The sequence below is a fragment of the Staurois parvus genome, unplaced genomic scaffold, assembly GCF_062004578.1.
Source record: "Staurois parvus isolate SC_StPar_1 unplaced genomic scaffold, SC_StPar_1.0 ptg000287l, whole genome shotgun sequence".
Taxonomy (NCBI): domain Eukaryota; kingdom Metazoa; phylum Chordata; class Amphibia; order Anura; family Ranidae; genus Staurois; species Staurois parvus.
In genome coordinates, this window is record NW_028318083.1 from 3,819,412 (window position 1) to 3,838,587 (window position 19,176).

A 19,176-nucleotide genomic window follows, 5' to 3' on the forward strand; every position below is an offset into this window, starting at 1 on the left:
GGTGGCTTTAATGGCAGGAGGTGTCACAGGGATGGGTAAATTTCCCAGAGAGAATAAGAACGGAACTTTAGTATAGGTGCCAGTCAACTCTTTACCCTTTTGAGTTTTTTTTTTTGTTTTGTTTTTACCCTTGTGAACAGATCATTTTACTGTTTGCTAAAAGTCTAAACTGGTTTGCTGAATTTACTATAACAGCCAAAAGTGGTACCTGAACCGGTCAGAAGTATCACTGATTACAAAGTTTGTTACTGTAAATCTGCTTTAAATCCTCCATTTACAGTAGTTTTAGCTTAACACTTACTTTGTCCACATGGGATCCAGTTGAGAACACACCACCATATATTGAACATTGTGGCATGGTGATAAACATGGAGGAAAGTGATTTGGCTATTCTTTTTCCGTAAAACAAAGAAAATGGTGTCCATAAATTCAATTGCTTTTGAAAAATAATACCACCACAGCACTTTGGCCACCTGTAATGTAAGATGAACAAGTGATCATGATATATGGCACAATAAAAAGCCTTTGGTGGAAATGAACACTTCTATTACTCAAGTATGTTTATTTAGGGCTACCTAATCATCTGTTTAAAACATGTTTCTCTTCCCAAAAACACGGAGGGCCCAATCAGACCTATCTGGTCAGTTGTGGTGCATTAGGGCATTCATATCACAATGTGTGTTAAGGTAGCCAATGTAATTGAATGGGCTGCCAACGCACCACATCTGACATTAAGGCTTCATGCACGCTGAATGTTATAAGTTATAAGCGTTAGCTGTAGAATGCCACAATAAAAAGATGAGTTTTGTTGCATGTTTAAGCATTTTTGCCTTAGTGTTTTTCAGCGTTTGCATTTTTAAGGTTTTTTTTAGCAAAACTATACTCCCACAAAAGCTTGAGGCTCAAAAACGCTAATTTTTACAGCTGAAAAACTCCTCTTCAAATGTAGTAGTTCTGGGGTTTTTTTTCCAGCCTAAGAATGCCCCTGCCAAAAGTTGCTAATAAAAGCATATGTGTGCATGGACACATAGGATAACATGCCTGGGAGTTTACTGGCTGTAGAAAAAAAAAAACCTGGTGCCCAAAACAGCAGCTGTAAAAACGTCCAGTGTACGCAAGGCCAAAATCTGATGCAGCACACAACAAATGCATGGCAGTGTGTTAGTGTACGTTGTACTGTGCTGCAATGCAGGTGTTTTGGAGGTGCAGTGTTTTAGTTCATTGGTCTAAGGTCTTTGGCATGGTTTGTGGTCTTTTTAGACATTCCAGAATAGAACTCCTATTTAGCCATAATCAGGCCTTCAATGGTAAAATTCTCCTAGAGGGATTCCCACCATAGTTAGATTTATTTTCCTCTCCAGAACTGTTCTGGAGTATGACTGAGGAAAATGAGTGTTAGCTCTTGCCTGATAACTACTTTTTCAGGAATCTTCCAGGACAGTTCCTACTTTATCCCCTCTTTTTCCCAATTTTGATTCCAACAAAAAAGATATGATTTGTTGGAAAGTTTCACGTCTGTTTTTTCTCTCTCCTATTTTAGTTAGGGGAAACCATTTCTTCACTGTTGTCATGGAAGATTCCTAACAAAACTTAGCAGATAAGTACTTATTTTATACAATATACATCAACCAGCCATAACTCATTAACCACCCATCTAATATTAAGTAGGTCCTGTCTTTTGCCAGCCATGACCCATTGAGGCATGGACGCCACTAGACCTATGAAGGTATGTTGTGGTAGCTGGCACCAAGCCTACACTAGCAGATCCTTTAAATCCTGTAAGTTGCAAGGTGGGGCCTCCATGGATTGGACTTGTTTTTCCAGCACATACCACAGATGTTCGATTGAATCAAAATGTGGAGAATCAGAGACCAAGTCAACATCTCAAACTTGTTGTGTTACTCAAACAATTTGTGAACCATTTTTGCAGTGTGGCAGGGTGCATTATCCTGCTGAAAGAGGCCACGGCCATCAGGAAATACCATTTACATGAAGGTGTATACTTGGTCAGCAACAATGTCTAGGTAAGTGGTATGTGTTACGTACCATCCACACGAATGGTTGGGCCCCAAGTCCTATTTATTTGTTCAGGTGTACGCCCATCTCTAAGTAGGAGGTCCGCCTTAAGGTAAATTTTTCCTCAAAAACAGGCTCCTCCTTTTCTCAGGGCATTGATGAGCATGTCACAAGTAAAGGTTCTCCATGTGCAGGGCAAGTGACCAGGTCTACAGTGCCTGGCGTAGCAGCCCACACACATCCGGCCATCCACTTGATGTAAAAGAAAATGTAATTAATTGGACGGGGCCACCTTCTTCCATTACTTCATGGTCCAGTTCTCCTATGCCCATTGTTGGTGCTTCTGACTATGGACATGGTTCAGCATAGACAACCTGAATGGTCTTCGGCTACACAACCCCATACACAACAAATTGTGATGCCCATTTTTTTTCTGCTTTCTTCACTTCCACTTCAGCTACCACATGTTTACTTTTTTATATCCTACCAATTTTCAGATGACATTGTAACAAAATAATCTGTTATTCACTTTACCTGTCAGTGGTCATAAAGTTATGGCTGATTGGTGAATGTTTTATACTATTAGGTAAACTTGTATTGAGTCTATCGCAGCCAGTAGTCTTCTCATCTTGCTATGCCCTGGCCATGTCTTACCCGCACATCTGCTTCCCCCGCACTGTCTAAGTTCTGGCATTGTAAGTTGTAGCTGCCTTCCCATGTTGAAAGAATAAGCTGTAAAATAAAAGTATATTTTGTGATGTTGTATCAAATGAAACCTAGAGAATACAATTTAAAATATGTGACAATTTTAGAAAATACAATGTAAAATAACATTTGCACAGATGAAGTGGACAGGGCACAAATTGGACAAAACCTTATCTTATTTTTTCTATAATGGGAGGTTATTTATGCTACCAATGAATTGTTTTTGTATCTAGAATGTATTTTTTTCTTATTCGATACTTCTGAAAATGCATAGAGCTTTATCCATTTTCAGAGATATAAAACTTGCCTCTGATTGGTAAAATATACAGATAAAAATAAACAGATATTACAAACATGTATAACTGACATTTAAACCGGAACAAGGAAAAAACATTTTTAATTCCGCTTTTTTTTTTTTTTATTGTGATTAAAACTCTTACATATATTCTCCACTAGAGGGACTATTTGTGTAAAATATGTTAATAGTTCACGTTTGCATTAAAGTGGTTCTGAAGTCAAAACACTTTTACCTTGGGGCCAGTTCACACCACATGCAGTCCAGTGCGTTATTTTTGCTGCATCAAAAACACATTGATAGTAGGTTATATGGTTTCCAATGGCATAGTTCACACCAGTGCGGTCAGTTCCAGTGCATTCCAGTTCCAGAAAAAAGAGAACATGCTGCATTTTTTCTGCACTGCACTGAAACGCAGTAAAATGCATCAAAAACACACCGGAACACACCTAAATGCACCGGAATGCACACATCCTTATTAAGTTGAAGGAAAAAAAAAGAGAAAAAATTAACCAGAACACTGTAAAATGTATCAAAAACACACCGGAACGTGTCAAAAACGTGCATACAGAACGCATACAGAACACATCAGCGACTGCATTTCTATGGTGTGAACTGGCCCTTAATGTGTTGCCTGCGGTAAGGTAAATGTTTAGGTAGTAGTATTGCCCCCATACTTACCTCCTCACTCGATCCACTGCTGTGTCTGACAGCAAAGCCAGTGACTGCGGAGAGAGCCACTCCAGACCGTCAGATTCTGTGGCTAAGGAGCAGGTGATGGGACCAAGCTGCACTGTCTGTGGCCACAGCTGAGGATAGAGCCTGCAGGAGTGCCCCCATAGCAAGTCACTTGCTATGGGGGCACACTCAGAAGAGAAGAAGCCAGGTGAACCAGTAGCTGACCAGAAGAGGATCGGGTCCACTCTGTGCAATTCTATTGCACAGAGCAGGTAAGTATAAACCTGTTATTTAAAAAAAAAAAAAAAGACACTTTACAGCAACCTTTTTTAGCGATGGCTCCATGGAACACTAGGGTTCCTCCAGAAGTTATTAGGAGTTCCTTGAGCAAATACCAGTTTCTGCCTCTCTAAGTAGCCACTGACACCAGTAATCTTTTTCACTATTTGTAAGTGTGATGTTCTTCCCACTGACTACTATACTTTCTTCAGACTACTATTGGAAAGGGGCCCTTTTCCCACTGATTACCAATGTGAGGGAACACTACATTTTTCACTGTGTGCAATTGTTTTCTGACCCTTATTATTATTATGATTACTACTGCTATTCAAAACAGCCCTTAGTGCCAAATATGCTAAGTTGGCCACATTCTTATTCTTTTATTTTTTTTATATATTACCTTACTGCCCGTGCCAATGTACTGTGAGCTGTAGATATAGTAATTAATAGCAGGTTTTCCCTAAGACCTGAATGTTCGTTTAGGTTTTCCTCTGTGTTAAAAGGTTGTGAAAGTCTGCTTTAAATAATATAGCATATTGTGTGAATATATTTCCAGAGCTGTACACAGAACGCAGTACCATTCACAATAGTCAGACAACTGCACACACACAGAGCTGGTGCCACCATAAGGCAGCAAAGGCAGCTGCCTTAGGGCGCCACACTAGGAGGGGGGGTAAAATGCACCTGGGTAGACAGACCCCAGTGCTCCATGTACCAAGCGCCTCCCCCATTCCCCCACTACACTCTGGGCTCACTGGCAGTGTTTTGATCTTCTCCCCCACAATTCTGCCTCCTCTCCTCCCTCAGCCTTGGTTTCCATTGCCGTTCGAATCTCTCACTAGTGGGAACATGTGTGGGCAGGCACTGTGTTTAGGGCACTGCCGTGCCAACCTCTACTTCCTATCATGCTGGTTCTGACAGGTTAGTGATCTCTGTGCTCCGGTAGCAGCTGCACTTTCTTCCCCGACAATCTCTCCCCTTCTCTCCATTCCAGATCTTCTGTTCTGTTCTGCTTTGGTCTCCTCTTTCACCCCTCCCCGCCATCTCGGTCCTGCCACACCTGTTCTCTGCTTTCCTCTTCTCCTTCCACTGCTGCAGCACTCCTTCTGTAAGTGGATTCTCTGATGTTACAGGGGGGCTTTGATGGTCAAGGAGGCTCTGATGGTAAAGGAGGTCTCCTGATTGTTTGACATCTTTGCCCTGGGTGCTGGATCACCTTTGTCCCAACTCTGGTCTAAGTGCCAGCTGTGTGGGGGCTCCCTGCAGGATCAGATGGCTCTCCCACCAGGACTCCACTCCACACATCCCTCTGTTGGGATCAACACATGACCACAGACTTTTATTAGAAGTGGGGACAGTTTGTGGCAGTCAGGGACAAATCCAGGAGGCTTAATGTTGCTTAGGACAGGGGCGGTAAAATGCATCTTCGCCTTGCACAGGCTCTGCATATACAGCACTGCCAGCATAGGCGCGAGTCAGTTTAATTGCTAGTATATTTTTGTATTGTGGAAGGAATCCAGATCTACTTGATGAGACCCAAGCAATCACAAGGCCAACCACCAGATACAAGCACCAGATTAAGAACGTAAATCAAACCCAGGCATCAGAGTATAAGAATGACTAATTCATCTACTGAGCAAAGATTGTCAGTATCAATTTCCAAGACATTTAGAATTGAAAAACAACCACAAAAGTTAAAGTGGTCTTAACAGACTGCTAAATTGCCATTATGTAGGCGTATGGCATATTTCCCTGCTGACTGTGTTTGGAGCATCTAACAAGCCTTGCTATAGAGCAGTAAGTATTACTAAACATTCCACCTCCTCTAATGGCAAGTTAAGCTGTCATTAGAGAAGCCACGTCTGCTAAGAATAGTTAGGGTTCATTACTGATTTTTTTACTAAATCCTGCTACTCACAACTTGTTGGAGACTTCCAAACGCTAGCTGGAGGCTTTGCTATATTGTATGCAGATTTCCAATATTTAGAACAATTCTCTGTTAATAAGTTAGTCTAGTCTGTTTGGGAATTCCCGGCAGACAGACTGCAGTATTATTATATGTTAGATTTACAACTAAGCCCTACAGTAATGTTATTAATTTGCGCTTGTGGGCTGTACACATTTTACATATACTGCATACAAAACCATGTCTTTACAAGGGACATCTAAAAGGGTTCTGTGATATGTAGAAGTCTGGGAAGTGCTTGACTCATAATTGGCAATTAAGGGCTCACTCAGATTGGTGCTGCTGCCCTGTATTTGAAGCACATGTTGAATGTAAGTCTTCAGATCTGTATTTATTTCAGCAGTGTAATGTAGAGGACAGTTCTGAGGCTGCATTCGACTTGCGTTGTTTGGCATTTATTTTGTTGGACAAAGCAAGTTCTATTGGAAAACCTTTGCATTGCTGGCAAAGCAGGTCAAACAACGGCCTTTTCTGTTGTGTTCAAACACATGCATTTGAGCTGCAGATCAAATGCAAAAGGAAGTTTTTGACAGTAACTCCTATCCCCAAGATAATCATCTATTACCAGTTCGGGAACATGGGAACACAGACTCCACCATCTACCCACTCTACAGAACAGCAGCAAGCACCAAATGCAGGTAAATTTTTGGATTATAGACGAGCTATTCAAATGTAATAATGCACTACAAGCAGGGGCGGACTGACCATTTGGAAACTTGGGCACTGCCCGAGGGCCCGGGGTCAGTAGTGGGCCCCATTAGATGCCCCTGGTACCTTTTTCATAGGCTTTTTTGAGTTTGGGCAAAGACACAGGGGCCCCATGATCCCCTATTGCCCGGGGGCCCCATGACTTGTCAGTCCGCACCTGACTACAAGCACTAATACAACCTTTAGTTTTACAAGCACATAAAAGCAATGGAATTGTCAGCATTCCCAGTACACAGAAGGGTCCATATCACACATTTGGCTGAAGAGCAGAAATTTGCAGAAGATTTTTAACAAAAAAAACTGTAACACTTCACAGGAGGCATTATTCAGTAATGACCTTCCAACACAAAAACACACCCTAAAACCGTATACCAGGGGTCTCCAAACTTTCTAAACAAAGGATCAGTTTAACGTTTATTACACTTTAGGGGAGCCAGACTGTGGCTAGTGGATATGGAAAAAAAAATTACATACTGCCTCTAGTTAGTAGAAGCAGGATTAGTGCCCCATCATTGTTAACAGTGGGAGAAATAATGCCACATCGTTGGTATCAGAGGGGGGAATAGTGCCCCAGCATTGGTGTCATTGGGAGGAATTATCCTCCATCATGGTGTCAGTGGAAGGACTGATGCTGAATCATTGATGCCACTGGAGGAATAGCGCCCCAAGGGCCAGATGAAGGCAAGCAAAGGGCTACATCCATTCCACAGGTCACAGTTTGGAGACCACTGCTTTATACTAATTCATACTGTTGATATTAAATGTGAAAAAATGTTAATAACTGGACAGAAATAGCAAGGTTAAAAAAGGGGTATCTAAATTGCACAAAATTTGGGAGCATTGGATTACACACTATTGGCATTGGCTCCTTTTTCTTTTCCCCATTCCACCCAAAATTTTTGTGTTTTTTTTCATCTAGTCTCCCCCCTTCTCCTGATTTTTACTGGTTACTGTCCCTTTCCTGTCTCCGATTTGTCCATCACAAGCTATACCGATTTTGAGTTATTCCACCCCAAATGTTTGTTGTTTTTTCATCTTGTCACCCCCTTCCCCTGATTTTTACTGTTTACTGTCCCTTTCTTGTCTCCGATTTGCCCATCACAGGCTATAACGCTTTTGAGTTATTCCACCTCAAATGTTTGTTGTTTTTTCATCTTGTCTCCCCCTTCCCCTGATCTTTGCTGGTTACTGTCCCTTTCCTGTCTCCAGTTCTCCCATCACAGGCTATACCGATTTTGAATTAATCCACCCCAAATGTTTGTTGTTTTTTCATCTAGTCTCCCCCTTCCCCTGATTTTTACTGGTTACTATCCCTTTCCTGTCTCCGATTTGCCCATCACAGGCTATACCGATTTTGAGTTATTTGACTCCCTAATCCCTTGTCCCAGAATGAGATTTTGCTCGGATTCTTACTTCTAGTGCACATTCCGAAAGTTGAAACCATTAGTTGCACGCTATCCTTGCGAGGCCTTCGATACATAATGTTATTTTGAGCATATTATAAGGACTACACGCTGTCTCTGTTCCTGTAAATTATTGAAAATTCAATAAACATTATTGAAACAGAAAAAGAGGGTGTTATAATAACTTGTGGGGATTACGGCCCATTTTTCCATATTTGCATTAGACACCACATTATGCTAAGCTTCCCCATATACTGGAATCTTAAGAATTAACCATGTTCTGAATTTAAACTAAAACATGATTTTTGTCTCTGCAAAGTTAGGAATTTATTCTAAAAAAAAAAAGAAAGAAAAAAAATCTCTGAATGAGTTGAATGTAGCTGGCATTTGTCCTTGTATTCATGGGCAGATGAACTTTGGCACACATTGCATACTCAGAACAGCCAAACTATTAGTACCGCAGGACAGCAGCACTTGTTCATGCAATGCATGTAAGCACTGAGAGTCCCTGCTGTAGACTGTATTGTAATGCTAATAAAGATACAAGTATATAAAAGCAAGCTTCAGTAGGGTTCCTGTGTTTTAAAAAAAATGCTGTAAATTGAGACAAATGTCCAAAGTTATCCTAGAATGTAAACTTTATAGTTTGTTTAAACAACAAGTAGTTCTGTGCATACTGTATATTCTTAATTTTTTTCTTTTGTTTGGGACTAAAAAATTAAATTTTTTCTGGATTTGATAAATAGAAAATAGTATATTTTAAATGCTAGCCTCACAAAAAAGGAAAACGTGTACAAACCCAAAACACCTTCCCCCACCCCATCTCAGGTCCCTACACAGTGCAAAAGCTGTGTAGCATCATAATGGTCGTAATGACAAACAGTCATTGCTCAGCGTGCCCACATGTCCATGTCAAGCAATGAGAATTTCTTCTAATCCTTCTTTCTTTTGTGAAAAGGTAAACTTAGCCTTTTTTATTGTGTATTCTGCTTTTCAGGCAACAAGTTTAGGCTCACTTGCACATTTTCAAGTTACTTTACTTTTTTGCAGTAAAAAGTATGTTTACAGAGCTCAATAGCTCGAGATGACATTTACATGCACGAGAATGAGTCAGAGTAGAGACTCCTTCCCCTTGCTACCCTTGCTTCCATACAGCTTTCTCAGGTTTATTACACATCCATCTAATGTCTATTCAGAGCTTATAGCACCCTGTATTCTACCCTTTTTTTCTTTCCCTTCTTATCGCTTTTTTTTTTTTTAATTCAGATCAACTACGGGCATCATATCCACTATTTCAGTGATGCTTCTTACGTAACACTATACATTCCCTTTGACCTGTGTATTTAGCTAATGTCAGTGTTAGTACACAGTTCAATTCAGGTCAATGTTTAGGGCCAATATTGCTAGTTCTGGGGAAATGCCTTTGGAAGAGATAAAAAAATATATTTTGCAATCAATATTTTTTTTTTATTGACAAGACTGAATGATTTCTATTTAAATATAATAAAGAAAGCCCTGTGACAGTTTGCAAACAAAAAGTGATTGTTTATTAAAACAAAGCTACTTTGTATTATACAGGAGATAGTTTTCTATCTTCTGTGATTGTGTATTGAAATACCAGAGATTGTAGGATGCTAAAGTTTGATATGACCGTACATTTTCCTAGTCATTTGTATAAAGTAAGTAAAATTTTATTTAAAAAAATCTACATTTTTTCTGTAGAGTGTAAAGACACTAAATATTTTTGATGCCCAGGATTTCCTAGAGCCCATAACCATGGATAGGTGAAGGAGGATTAACGCAGCACTTTGTATAAGGCTCCGTTCACACCTATACAGTTTGCTTTTTCTCCGTTTTGCAGTGCTTATCGCATTTCATTTTGCGTTTTTCCACACACGTTTTTGTCGTGATTTACCGCTTTTTGCGTTTTTGTTCAGTTTTTTTTTTTAAGTAGGAATTGTTTTTTGGGTTGGGCAGATTAAAAATGCAAAACACAGCAAAAACGCACTACCATGCATTTCAGCAGATTCTCCATTGAAATCTATTGTAGCAAAAACGCCGATTTTTGCTTTTTCAAAAAAGTCCCTGACCCTTTCCAAAAACACAGCAGCTCAAAAAAAGCATAGCTGTGAACATGTTCCATAGAAAACCATGTTAAATGGACTGTAGTGCATTTCTGTAAAAAGCACTAAAAAATGCATTGGTGTGAACGGAGCCTAAAGTAGTGCACATGCACAGATGTAATGCAGAAAATGCACCTGATGTTCATTCGATGCATTACAGCTGTGAACATGTGCTACTTTTCACAAATAGTAGCACATAGATGTGTACAGGCTCCGTCACCCATTCATGTTTATGGGTGGCTGTATGTAGCTCTAGGCTCACTGAGATTGTTCTGCAAAGTGTTAATGATCATTCTAGAGATAGATGGTCATGGAATGAGGGTGAGTGTCAGTCCATGTGGGGTACTATTGTTGAACACAATCAGGGGTGGACTGACAACTCATGGGGCCCCTGGGCAATAAGAGATAATGGGGCCCCCTGTGTCTCTGCCTACATTAAAGCCAAAGCCACACCCACACAACACCCCACCTACATATTGCAGCTCAGCTGCATATAAAGAGCATTAAAAATAATATACAAAATAATAAAACCAACGTCGTGGGGTCCCCCCTCCATCCATACCAAGCCCTTCGGTCTGGTATGGATTTTGGAGGAGAACCCCCATGCCAAAATTAAGAAAAAAAAAATGGCATGGGGTTCCCCCCCAAGATCCACACCAGACCCTTATCCGAGCATGCAGCCTGGCAGGTCAGGAAAGGGGGGGATGAGGGAGCGCTCCCCCCCTCCTGAACTATACCAGGCCACATGTCCTCATCAAGGGGAGGGTGCTTTCGGCTGTGCTTTGGGGGGGTACCCCCCTAAAGCACCTTGTCCCCATGTTGATTGGGAGAAGAGCCTCTTCCCCACAGTCCTGGCAAGTGGTTGTGGGGGTCTGCAGGCAGGGGGCTTATCAGAAGCACCCTTTAGCAGGGGGGGGCCCCCAGATCCCGTCCACCCCCCCTTCATGTGAATGAATACGGGGTACATGGTACTGCTACCCATTCACAAAAAAAAGTGTAGTGTGGAAAAAAAACAAGAGACAGTCTTTGACAAGTCCTTTATTAAAAGAAGAAAAATAAAAGAATGTCCCCTGAAGTAGATCCAACGTCAATCATGATGCCCGCCGTCACCGCTACTCGAAGAGAGGAAAAAAACCAAAAGGCTCTGCTCCCGACGCTGGCTTCCGGCAGTCTGCCTGCTCCGCTGGCTTGACAGTTCTTAAATATGTAAGGGGCAGGGCCACTCAGTGAGATCATGTGGGTGGCCCCACCTCCTTGTGACATCACTGACCCAGCATGCCCCAGTTGATGACACCACAAGGGGTGGGGTCACACACGTGATGTCCCCTGGGGGCCCCTCCCCTTACATATTTAAGAAACTGGAGCAAAACCTTTTTTTTATAACTTTTTTTGGGTAGAGGTGGCGGTGGGCATCATGATTAACATTGGATATACTGCGGGGGGCATTCTTTTAGTTTTCTTCTTTTAATAAAGGACTTGTCAAAGACTGTCTTCTGTCTTTTTTCACACAACACTTTTTTTTTGTGAATGTACCATGTACCCCATACTCATTCACTTGGGGGGGGGGTGCAAAGGGCCTCCAGATTCGGATAAGCCCCTCACCCACAGACCCCCACAACCACCGGCCAGGGTTGTGGGGAATAGGCCCTTCTCCCCATCAACATGTGAACAAGGTGCTTTGGGGGAGGGGAGCCCTCTCTGTCCCAAAGCACCCCCCCAGGTTGAGGACATGTGGCCTGATATGGTCCAGGAGGGGGGGGGCTCACTCGCCCCCCCCCTTTCCTGACCTGCCGGGCTGCATGCTCGGATAAGGGTCTGGTATGGATTTGGGGGGGGGGCCCCCACACCATTTTCTTAAAAATTTTGTCATGGGGGTTCCCCTCAAAATCCATGCCAGACCCAAGGGCTTGGAATGGATGGAGGGGGGACCCCACGCCATTTTTTAAATTAATTTTTTAATTGCCAGCAATTCTTTTTTCATTCAGCTGTCAATGTTTCAGCTGTCAGTGGGGTTCCCCACTAACGCATGGTTTTCACTACATGATAAAATAATTTATGCAGTATTTTAGTAGAGTTTTTTGGTAAATTCAAACTTTTTTTTTTAAATGCTATGCGGTATCCTACTGCAGACTAGGATGCGGTAAGATACCACTTAGTGAATTGTGCCCAGTGAGCCTCTCACCGGAACCCCCTACTGACCCAAGGCCCTCGGGCAATGCCCAAATGGTCAGTCCGCCCCTGAGCACAATGCAGCACTAAGCAAGATATTGGATACAAGTTGAACACAAGCACAAGCATGTTCTTTTTTCACCAATTATGGGACTGTTTTTTCTCATGTTTGTAATATGCACATGTTTATGACCATGTGCAGTTCATTTGTTTTTTAATTTATTTTAGGAGCCAAAAGCTCCCGCTGCTGCTTCTCTGTTCAATGAGGAGAGGGAAAGTTGCTAGTCCAGTGCACATCACTGGATTGAGTTCGGGCTCAGGTAAATATACCGTAAGGAGGGGCTGGGGGTGGGAGCCGCATGTAGAAGATTTTTTACCTTAAAATGTTACTAAACCCACAACAGTAAAATCAATCTGTATATACAGTAAATCATGCTTGTTATACTCACTGTGGAACCTAAGGGGTTAATCCTCTTCATTGTTTAAAAGCATGTTTTAATCCTGTCATTTCTGATCCTCCTCTTCTTCCACTGTTCCTGACTCATCTCCTGACAGAACAGAGCTTTGTGGGCAAGCTGTACATGCTCAGTTTGGTGTGTATTGCTAGAGAGGTTTTTCTTTTCTTGGGAGAGTGCATGTGATCAGCACAGAGCCAATCAGCACTATCCAGACAGAGGGGTAGGGGTCCTGAAGTCTCATAGGACACTGAGAAAAGAATGAAACTCCTCCTATAAGTTTTACCCAGTGCTCTGCTGTACACTGATAGAAGTCACAAGACTGCTCTAACTGCTGATGAGAAAAGGTATTTAGCACTTTATATTTACTAAAATAATTGCATTTCCATGTTCTGTGTACTGTGAAAGACCAGATATAGTGAATGCAGGGCCCTGCATTTAGTAACACTTTAATGTAACACTTTAAAGTGGAGTTCCACCTAAAAAAAACCCCCAAAAAACTAAACGTTAGCAGCTACAAAAACTGTAGCTGCTGACTTTTAAAATACAGCCACTTACCTGTCCCTGGGTCCAGCCGTGTCCTCACCACCGCTGGTTTCACCGGCCATCTTCTCTCCCTTGGTGCCAGCATCTTTAGTGAGGGCACCTGGCTGTGACAGCTTGCGGCTTCACAGCCGGGAGCCCACTGCGCATGCGTGAGAAGCGCTGAGCTTTGTGAATGGCCCCGTAGTCTTCTGGGACCTGTCACATGTCCCAGAAGACTATGGGGAGGGAGCACAACTTTCACTTCCAATCATAGGCGATTGCAGCGGAAGTGGGAGCGGGTACCTGTCAAATTCCCCCCCCCCCCCCCCCTGCTCACCAAAGGTGCCAATCCTTAATGAGGAGCGGGGGGGACAAAGGCTTAAAGCGGAACTTCCCCTTTTGGGTGGCACTCTGTTTTAATGTATAAATGCATTAAGGTAAAAAACCTTTTAGAAACACTTTAAAGAAGAAAACATTTTGTACTGGAGTTTCACTCTGAGTAATAAAATCTAATCTCAATATCTCGGTTTTAAATAGCATAATGCAATATATTCCCATTTGCACAGTTAATAAAATGCTCAGCACCTGTTTTATTGCCCTAGTAGTAATGTCCATAACTAATGCCCTGCTCTCTAAAACTCTGCAAAGCTTAGCGATGATTTCCCTGGTTGGATTTCACCAATGCTTTCCACTAGCATGAAATGTCCTTGTACATTGTGCTACTAAAACTGTCTCACTTCAGCAAGTCTCCTTCCTGTCAGAAATCCCCATTGTCACAGCTCATATTCACACTGATGACCGGAGTCATTATCACATAAAAGCGTTCATACCAGGGAAATCATTGCAGTAAGAGAAAAACAATACTACCTATGGCATGGCGCCCAGCTCTTTTACCTCTGTGACTTTCTGCTGTAGTGTTAGGATGACTGCCAGCATGGCATAAGACCTACAGAGAGACGGGCCGTGTACTGAGCTAAGCAAATAATGACAGGTCCTTGTATTTATCTCAGTACACAAGGTGACACAGGGGCCTGCAGGTATTCTGATCTTTTATCTTTCCAGCAGTTGATGATACATCAAAATTCTAAAATAGGAGCATGACATAGCAAAAGAAAATAAAAAAACTAGTAGATTACTTAAAGCGGAGTTCCACTCACACTGTTGAAAAATAAAAGTCAGCAATAAAAGTCAGCAGCTACAAAAACTGTAGCTGCTGACTATTAAAAAACAGCCACTTACCTGTCCCTCGGTCCCGCAGTGTGTTCCCCGCAGCCCGTTGCACCGGCTGTCCTATGTTCCAGACGCCGGCATCTTCAGTGTGGGAACCCGGCTGTGACAGCTTGCGGCTTCACAGCCGGGTACCCACTGCGCATGCGCGAGTAGTGCTCCGCTTCATGAATGGTCCTGTAGTTTTCTGGGACCGGTCACGTGTCCCAAAAGACTACAGGGAGGGAGGACACCTTCTGGTTCCGGTCGCCTAGGCGATTGGACCGGAAATGTGAGTGGGTGCCTGTCAAATTTGGGCACCAGCCCCCCCCCTCTCCCCAAAGGTGCCAATCCTTAATAGGGAGCTAGGAGCAGTCCTTAAAGCGGAACTTCCCCTTTTGGGTGGAGCTCCGCTTTAAGTGTTACTAAACCCAGGACCCTGCATTCACTATATCTGGTCTCCAGCAGTACCAAAGTACACAGAACATGGAAGTGCAATTATTTTAGTAAATATAAACTGCTAAATACCTTTTCTCATCAGCAGTTAGAGCAGTCTTGTGACTTCTATCAGTGTCCAGCAGAGCACTGGTTACAGCCTGTAGGAGGAGGTTTCTTTCTGCTCTACAAGGATGCAAAACCCCCGACTTCTGTCTGGACAGTGCTGATCAGTCCTGTGCTGATCACATGCACTCTCCCAAGGAAAAAAAAAACCTTTCTAGCAATACACACCAAACTAAGCATGTACAGAATCTGCACACCATATGTCTTATCAGGAGATAAGAGGGGTACACTGGAAGAAAGGGAGGATAAGAGAAATCAGGATCAAACAGCCTTTTTTTTTACAGAGGATTAACTCCTTAAGTTCCACAGTGAGTATAACAAGCATGCTTTACTGCATATAAAGACTGATTTTACTGTTGGGGTTTAGTACACTTTACGACAGTATGACACACATTTGAGTTTGGTCATTTTATAAGCTTTGCACAAGAAAATAAAAATGTTGATACCAGTGGTGTATTTAGGTTTTGTGATGTCCTAGGCAACACAAAAATTGTCTCCCCTCCCCATGGAGAGACCCTGACACAAACCAACACCCCCCTCCACTATGAAGAGAGCCTGACGTTGACCAACAACATCCCAGCCCCACCCCCACCCGAGAGAGCCTTCCACTACCACTGCCCCCCATACACTGGCAACCACCCACCCCGGCAAGAAATAAGACACTCACCTTCACAGCTCCGGACATCTGCGGGAAGAAGAGTCATGCTCTGCAAACACCATCAAGAAGCCCGCAGCCTATCAGATTCCACTGGTCTCCCTGCAACGTGTGACCCTTCTTCCAGGGGATGGCACTGCCCCCCTGAAAAATGCTGCCCCCCTGAATAAATGCCGCCCCAGGCAAATGCCTTGTGATAATCCCTTGGTTGATACCCAAGACCAACTTCAGCCAAAGGAATAAATAGAGCTTGTGTCTGGTTTTGATTGTTGTCTGTGTATCCACTGGGGAGATTTCCCCTCATTTTCTGTTGAAACAGGAAATTATGAGATATCTCTCCAGTAGAGCACAGGCTGTTACAAAATGTATTTTTTTTTTAAATGGAGAACCTCTGTTATTGTCACCGTCTGTGTCTTCCTGTCCCAGTGACAACCGCTCCCCTCATTTCTTGCCCTGCTGCCAAAGGGAAAGGAAGTGGGGTAAAATTTTCCCAACATGGTCCTAACTTATAACCCATTCTCTGGTAAAATGTGTTTGTTTGTGTCCTGGTTGCACAGATTGTCCATCATTTTTGTGTCCTGACAGAAAATAAAGAGAAATCTCCCCAATAGACATCAACACAAAAACCAAATACAACGTTTTGTTGGAGCTCTGCTTTAAAGTGAAATTAAACTCATCAAAATTTAAATATTTATTTTTAACTCAAAGTGCCCTCTATTGCTCTCAGCCTCCTCCAAATTCCCTTTTTTTTTTAAATGCTGTGATTCGACTTTGTTATATCGTGGTTGCATTTGTTCTCCATGGTCCTACTGTATGTAGAAACATAGCCATCCTCCCCTCCTCGTTCCTGAGTAGGAATGGAAGTAAGGGGGGGAAATGAGAGATTCAGGGGCACATGGGAACATTACACAAAGGCAGAAAACCACAGAAAGAAATAATTACATAAAATCTACATCTGACCGCTTTCTTTGTGGATAGACCCCCATGTACGTTTACATTGACCTACTGTTGGTTGACTCTTTGGCTTTGCTGCACGTGTGTTCCAACAACCATTACTCTCCTGGTAAAATACTTTCTAGCTTTATTCCTGAACTCCCCCCAAAGCTAGTTTTTGTGTTCTTCATCTCTGCTTCATATTGAAATACTCCTCTCCTTCACCTTATGCACACCCTTAATCAGGGGCGGACTGACAACTCATGGGGCCCCCGGGCAATAGGGGATCATGGGGCCCCTGTGTCCTTGCCCGAACTCAAAAAAGCCTATGAAAAAGGTACCAGGGGCATCTCATGAGGCCCCCTACTGACCCGGGCCCTCGGGCAGTGCCCGAGTTTCCAAATGGTCAGTCCGCCCCTGCCCTTAATTAACTGTATGTAAACTCCAACAATTAACTCATTTCATTTGCTTTTGGTCTGGTAAAAATATTATCAAGGGTTTTGTTATACATGTTAAATAAGTGCAAAAAAAAAAAACAAAAACCTGTTGTCCTGCCAGAAATTTAATGAGTTGGTAACTTCTTAAGCCCTCTGTCTCTGCAGACTGTTATCAGTTGGTCTCGGCTCTCTCTGTGAACTACAAAAAAAATTTACCCCTATGTTATGGAGAAGAGAGGGAGTTGTTCAGTACTCATGTCCTAGGATGACAATGCTGCTTCTCAATATATACAGTACAAGGAAAGACCATTGTCACCCTAGGACAGCAAGAGTATTACAAGCAGGATCGACAGGTAAAAATAAAGAGAAAAGGCTTGTGAAAAGAAAACGAAGACAGCCACCACATTAGTGACATGTGAGCTGCAATATATTGTTTCTTCTTGGGTTTAGATACACTTCAGGCTCCATGTACATGGGACGTTTGAAAAACACTTCTGAACCATTGAAACTGCTGGAAAACGTAGGTTAAAAAAACGTCTGTTTAGCCGCATTTGCATACTGCGTTTATGCTCGTTTATGAGCTTTAACATTAAGGGGTGTATAGAGGCGGAAAAAAAAGGGGCGTATAGAGGCAGAAAAAAAATCATAAGATGCCTCTAGAAACAGCATTTAAAAGCACTGTGCATGAGGCCTCTATGAGGTCTTTACTAAAGCTCTATGTAAAAACGACCTCCTTCCTTCTGCTAGTGATCCCTCCAGTGAGGCACCCCAGAATTCTTTATGCTTTCCCCACTGTCTGCTTATTTTGCGATCATCTGAAATTAGTAACGTCAAATTATTCACTTCTGTAGTTGAGGACAACATTGTACTATGTGATTTATTTATTACAGGTACTTATATAGTGTTGTCATTTACGCAGCGCTTTACATATATATTGTACATTCACATCAGCCCAACCCTCAAGAGGTGTACAATCTAAGGTCCCCAACTTACATTCATACATACATATACTAGGGCCAATTTAGACAGGATCCAATTAACTTACCAGCATGTCTTTGGGGTGTGGGAGGAAACAGGATGACCCGGAGGAAACCTGCACAGGCACAGGGAGAACACGCAAACTCCAGACAGGAGGTGCCATGGTTGGGATTTGAACCAACGACCCTAGTACTGCCAGGTGGAAATGCTAACCATTTAGCCACTGTGCTGCCCATTCACATGAACATTATTTGATAATGTGTAATATAATGTACTAATATATGTACTATGTGATAATGTGTAATACAATGTACTATGTGATAATGTGTAATACAATGTACTATTATATGTACTATGTGATAATGTGTAATACAATGTACTATGTGATAATGTGTAATACTATGTACTATTATATGTACTATGTGATAATGTGTAATACAATGTACTATTACATGTACTATGTGATAATGTGTAATACAATGTACTATTATATGTACTATGTGATAATGTGTAATACAATGTACTATGTGATCATGTGTAATACAATGTACTATTATATGTACTATGTGATCATGTGTAATACAATGTACTATTATATGTACTATGTGATCATGTGTAATACAATGTACTAATATATGTACTATGTGATAATGTGTAATACAATGTACTATGTGATAATGTGTAATACAATGTACTATTATATGCACTATGTGATAATGTGTAATACAATGTACTGTTATATGCACTATGTGATAATGTGTATTACAATGTACTATTATATGTACTATGTGATAATGTGTAATACAATGTACTATTATATGTACTATGTGATAATGTGTAATACAATGTACTATGTGATCATGTGTAATACAATGTACTATTATATGTACTATGTGATCATGTGTAATACAATGTACTATTATATGTACTATGTGATCATGTGTAATACAATGTACTAATATATGTACTATGTGATCATGTGTAATATATGTACTATGTGATCATGTGTAATACAATGTACTATGTGATCATGTGTAATACAATGTACTAGTATATGATAATATGTAATACAATGTACTAATAT

The 19,176-nt window shown here is 41.8% G+C and overlaps 1 protein-coding gene across 2 annotated transcripts in view; it reads right to left on the minus strand.

Annotated features, from left to right (window-relative positions):
* Positions 1 to 19,176, minus strand: part of ELOVL2 (ELOVL fatty acid elongase 2) — a 152,257-nt gene that overhangs the window by 13,823 nt on the left and 119,258 nt on the right. For both annotated transcript variants that reach the window (XM_089682188.1, XM_089682189.1), the window contains 2 exons: positions 2,671 to 2,748; positions 302 to 473 (listed from right to left, as the gene is read on the minus strand). In XM_089682188.1, the coding sequence (XP_089538314.1) occupies positions 302 to 473; positions 2,671 to 2,748 (250 nt within the window). The remainder of the gene's footprint in view (positions 1 to 301; positions 474 to 2,670; positions 2,749 to 19,176) is intronic.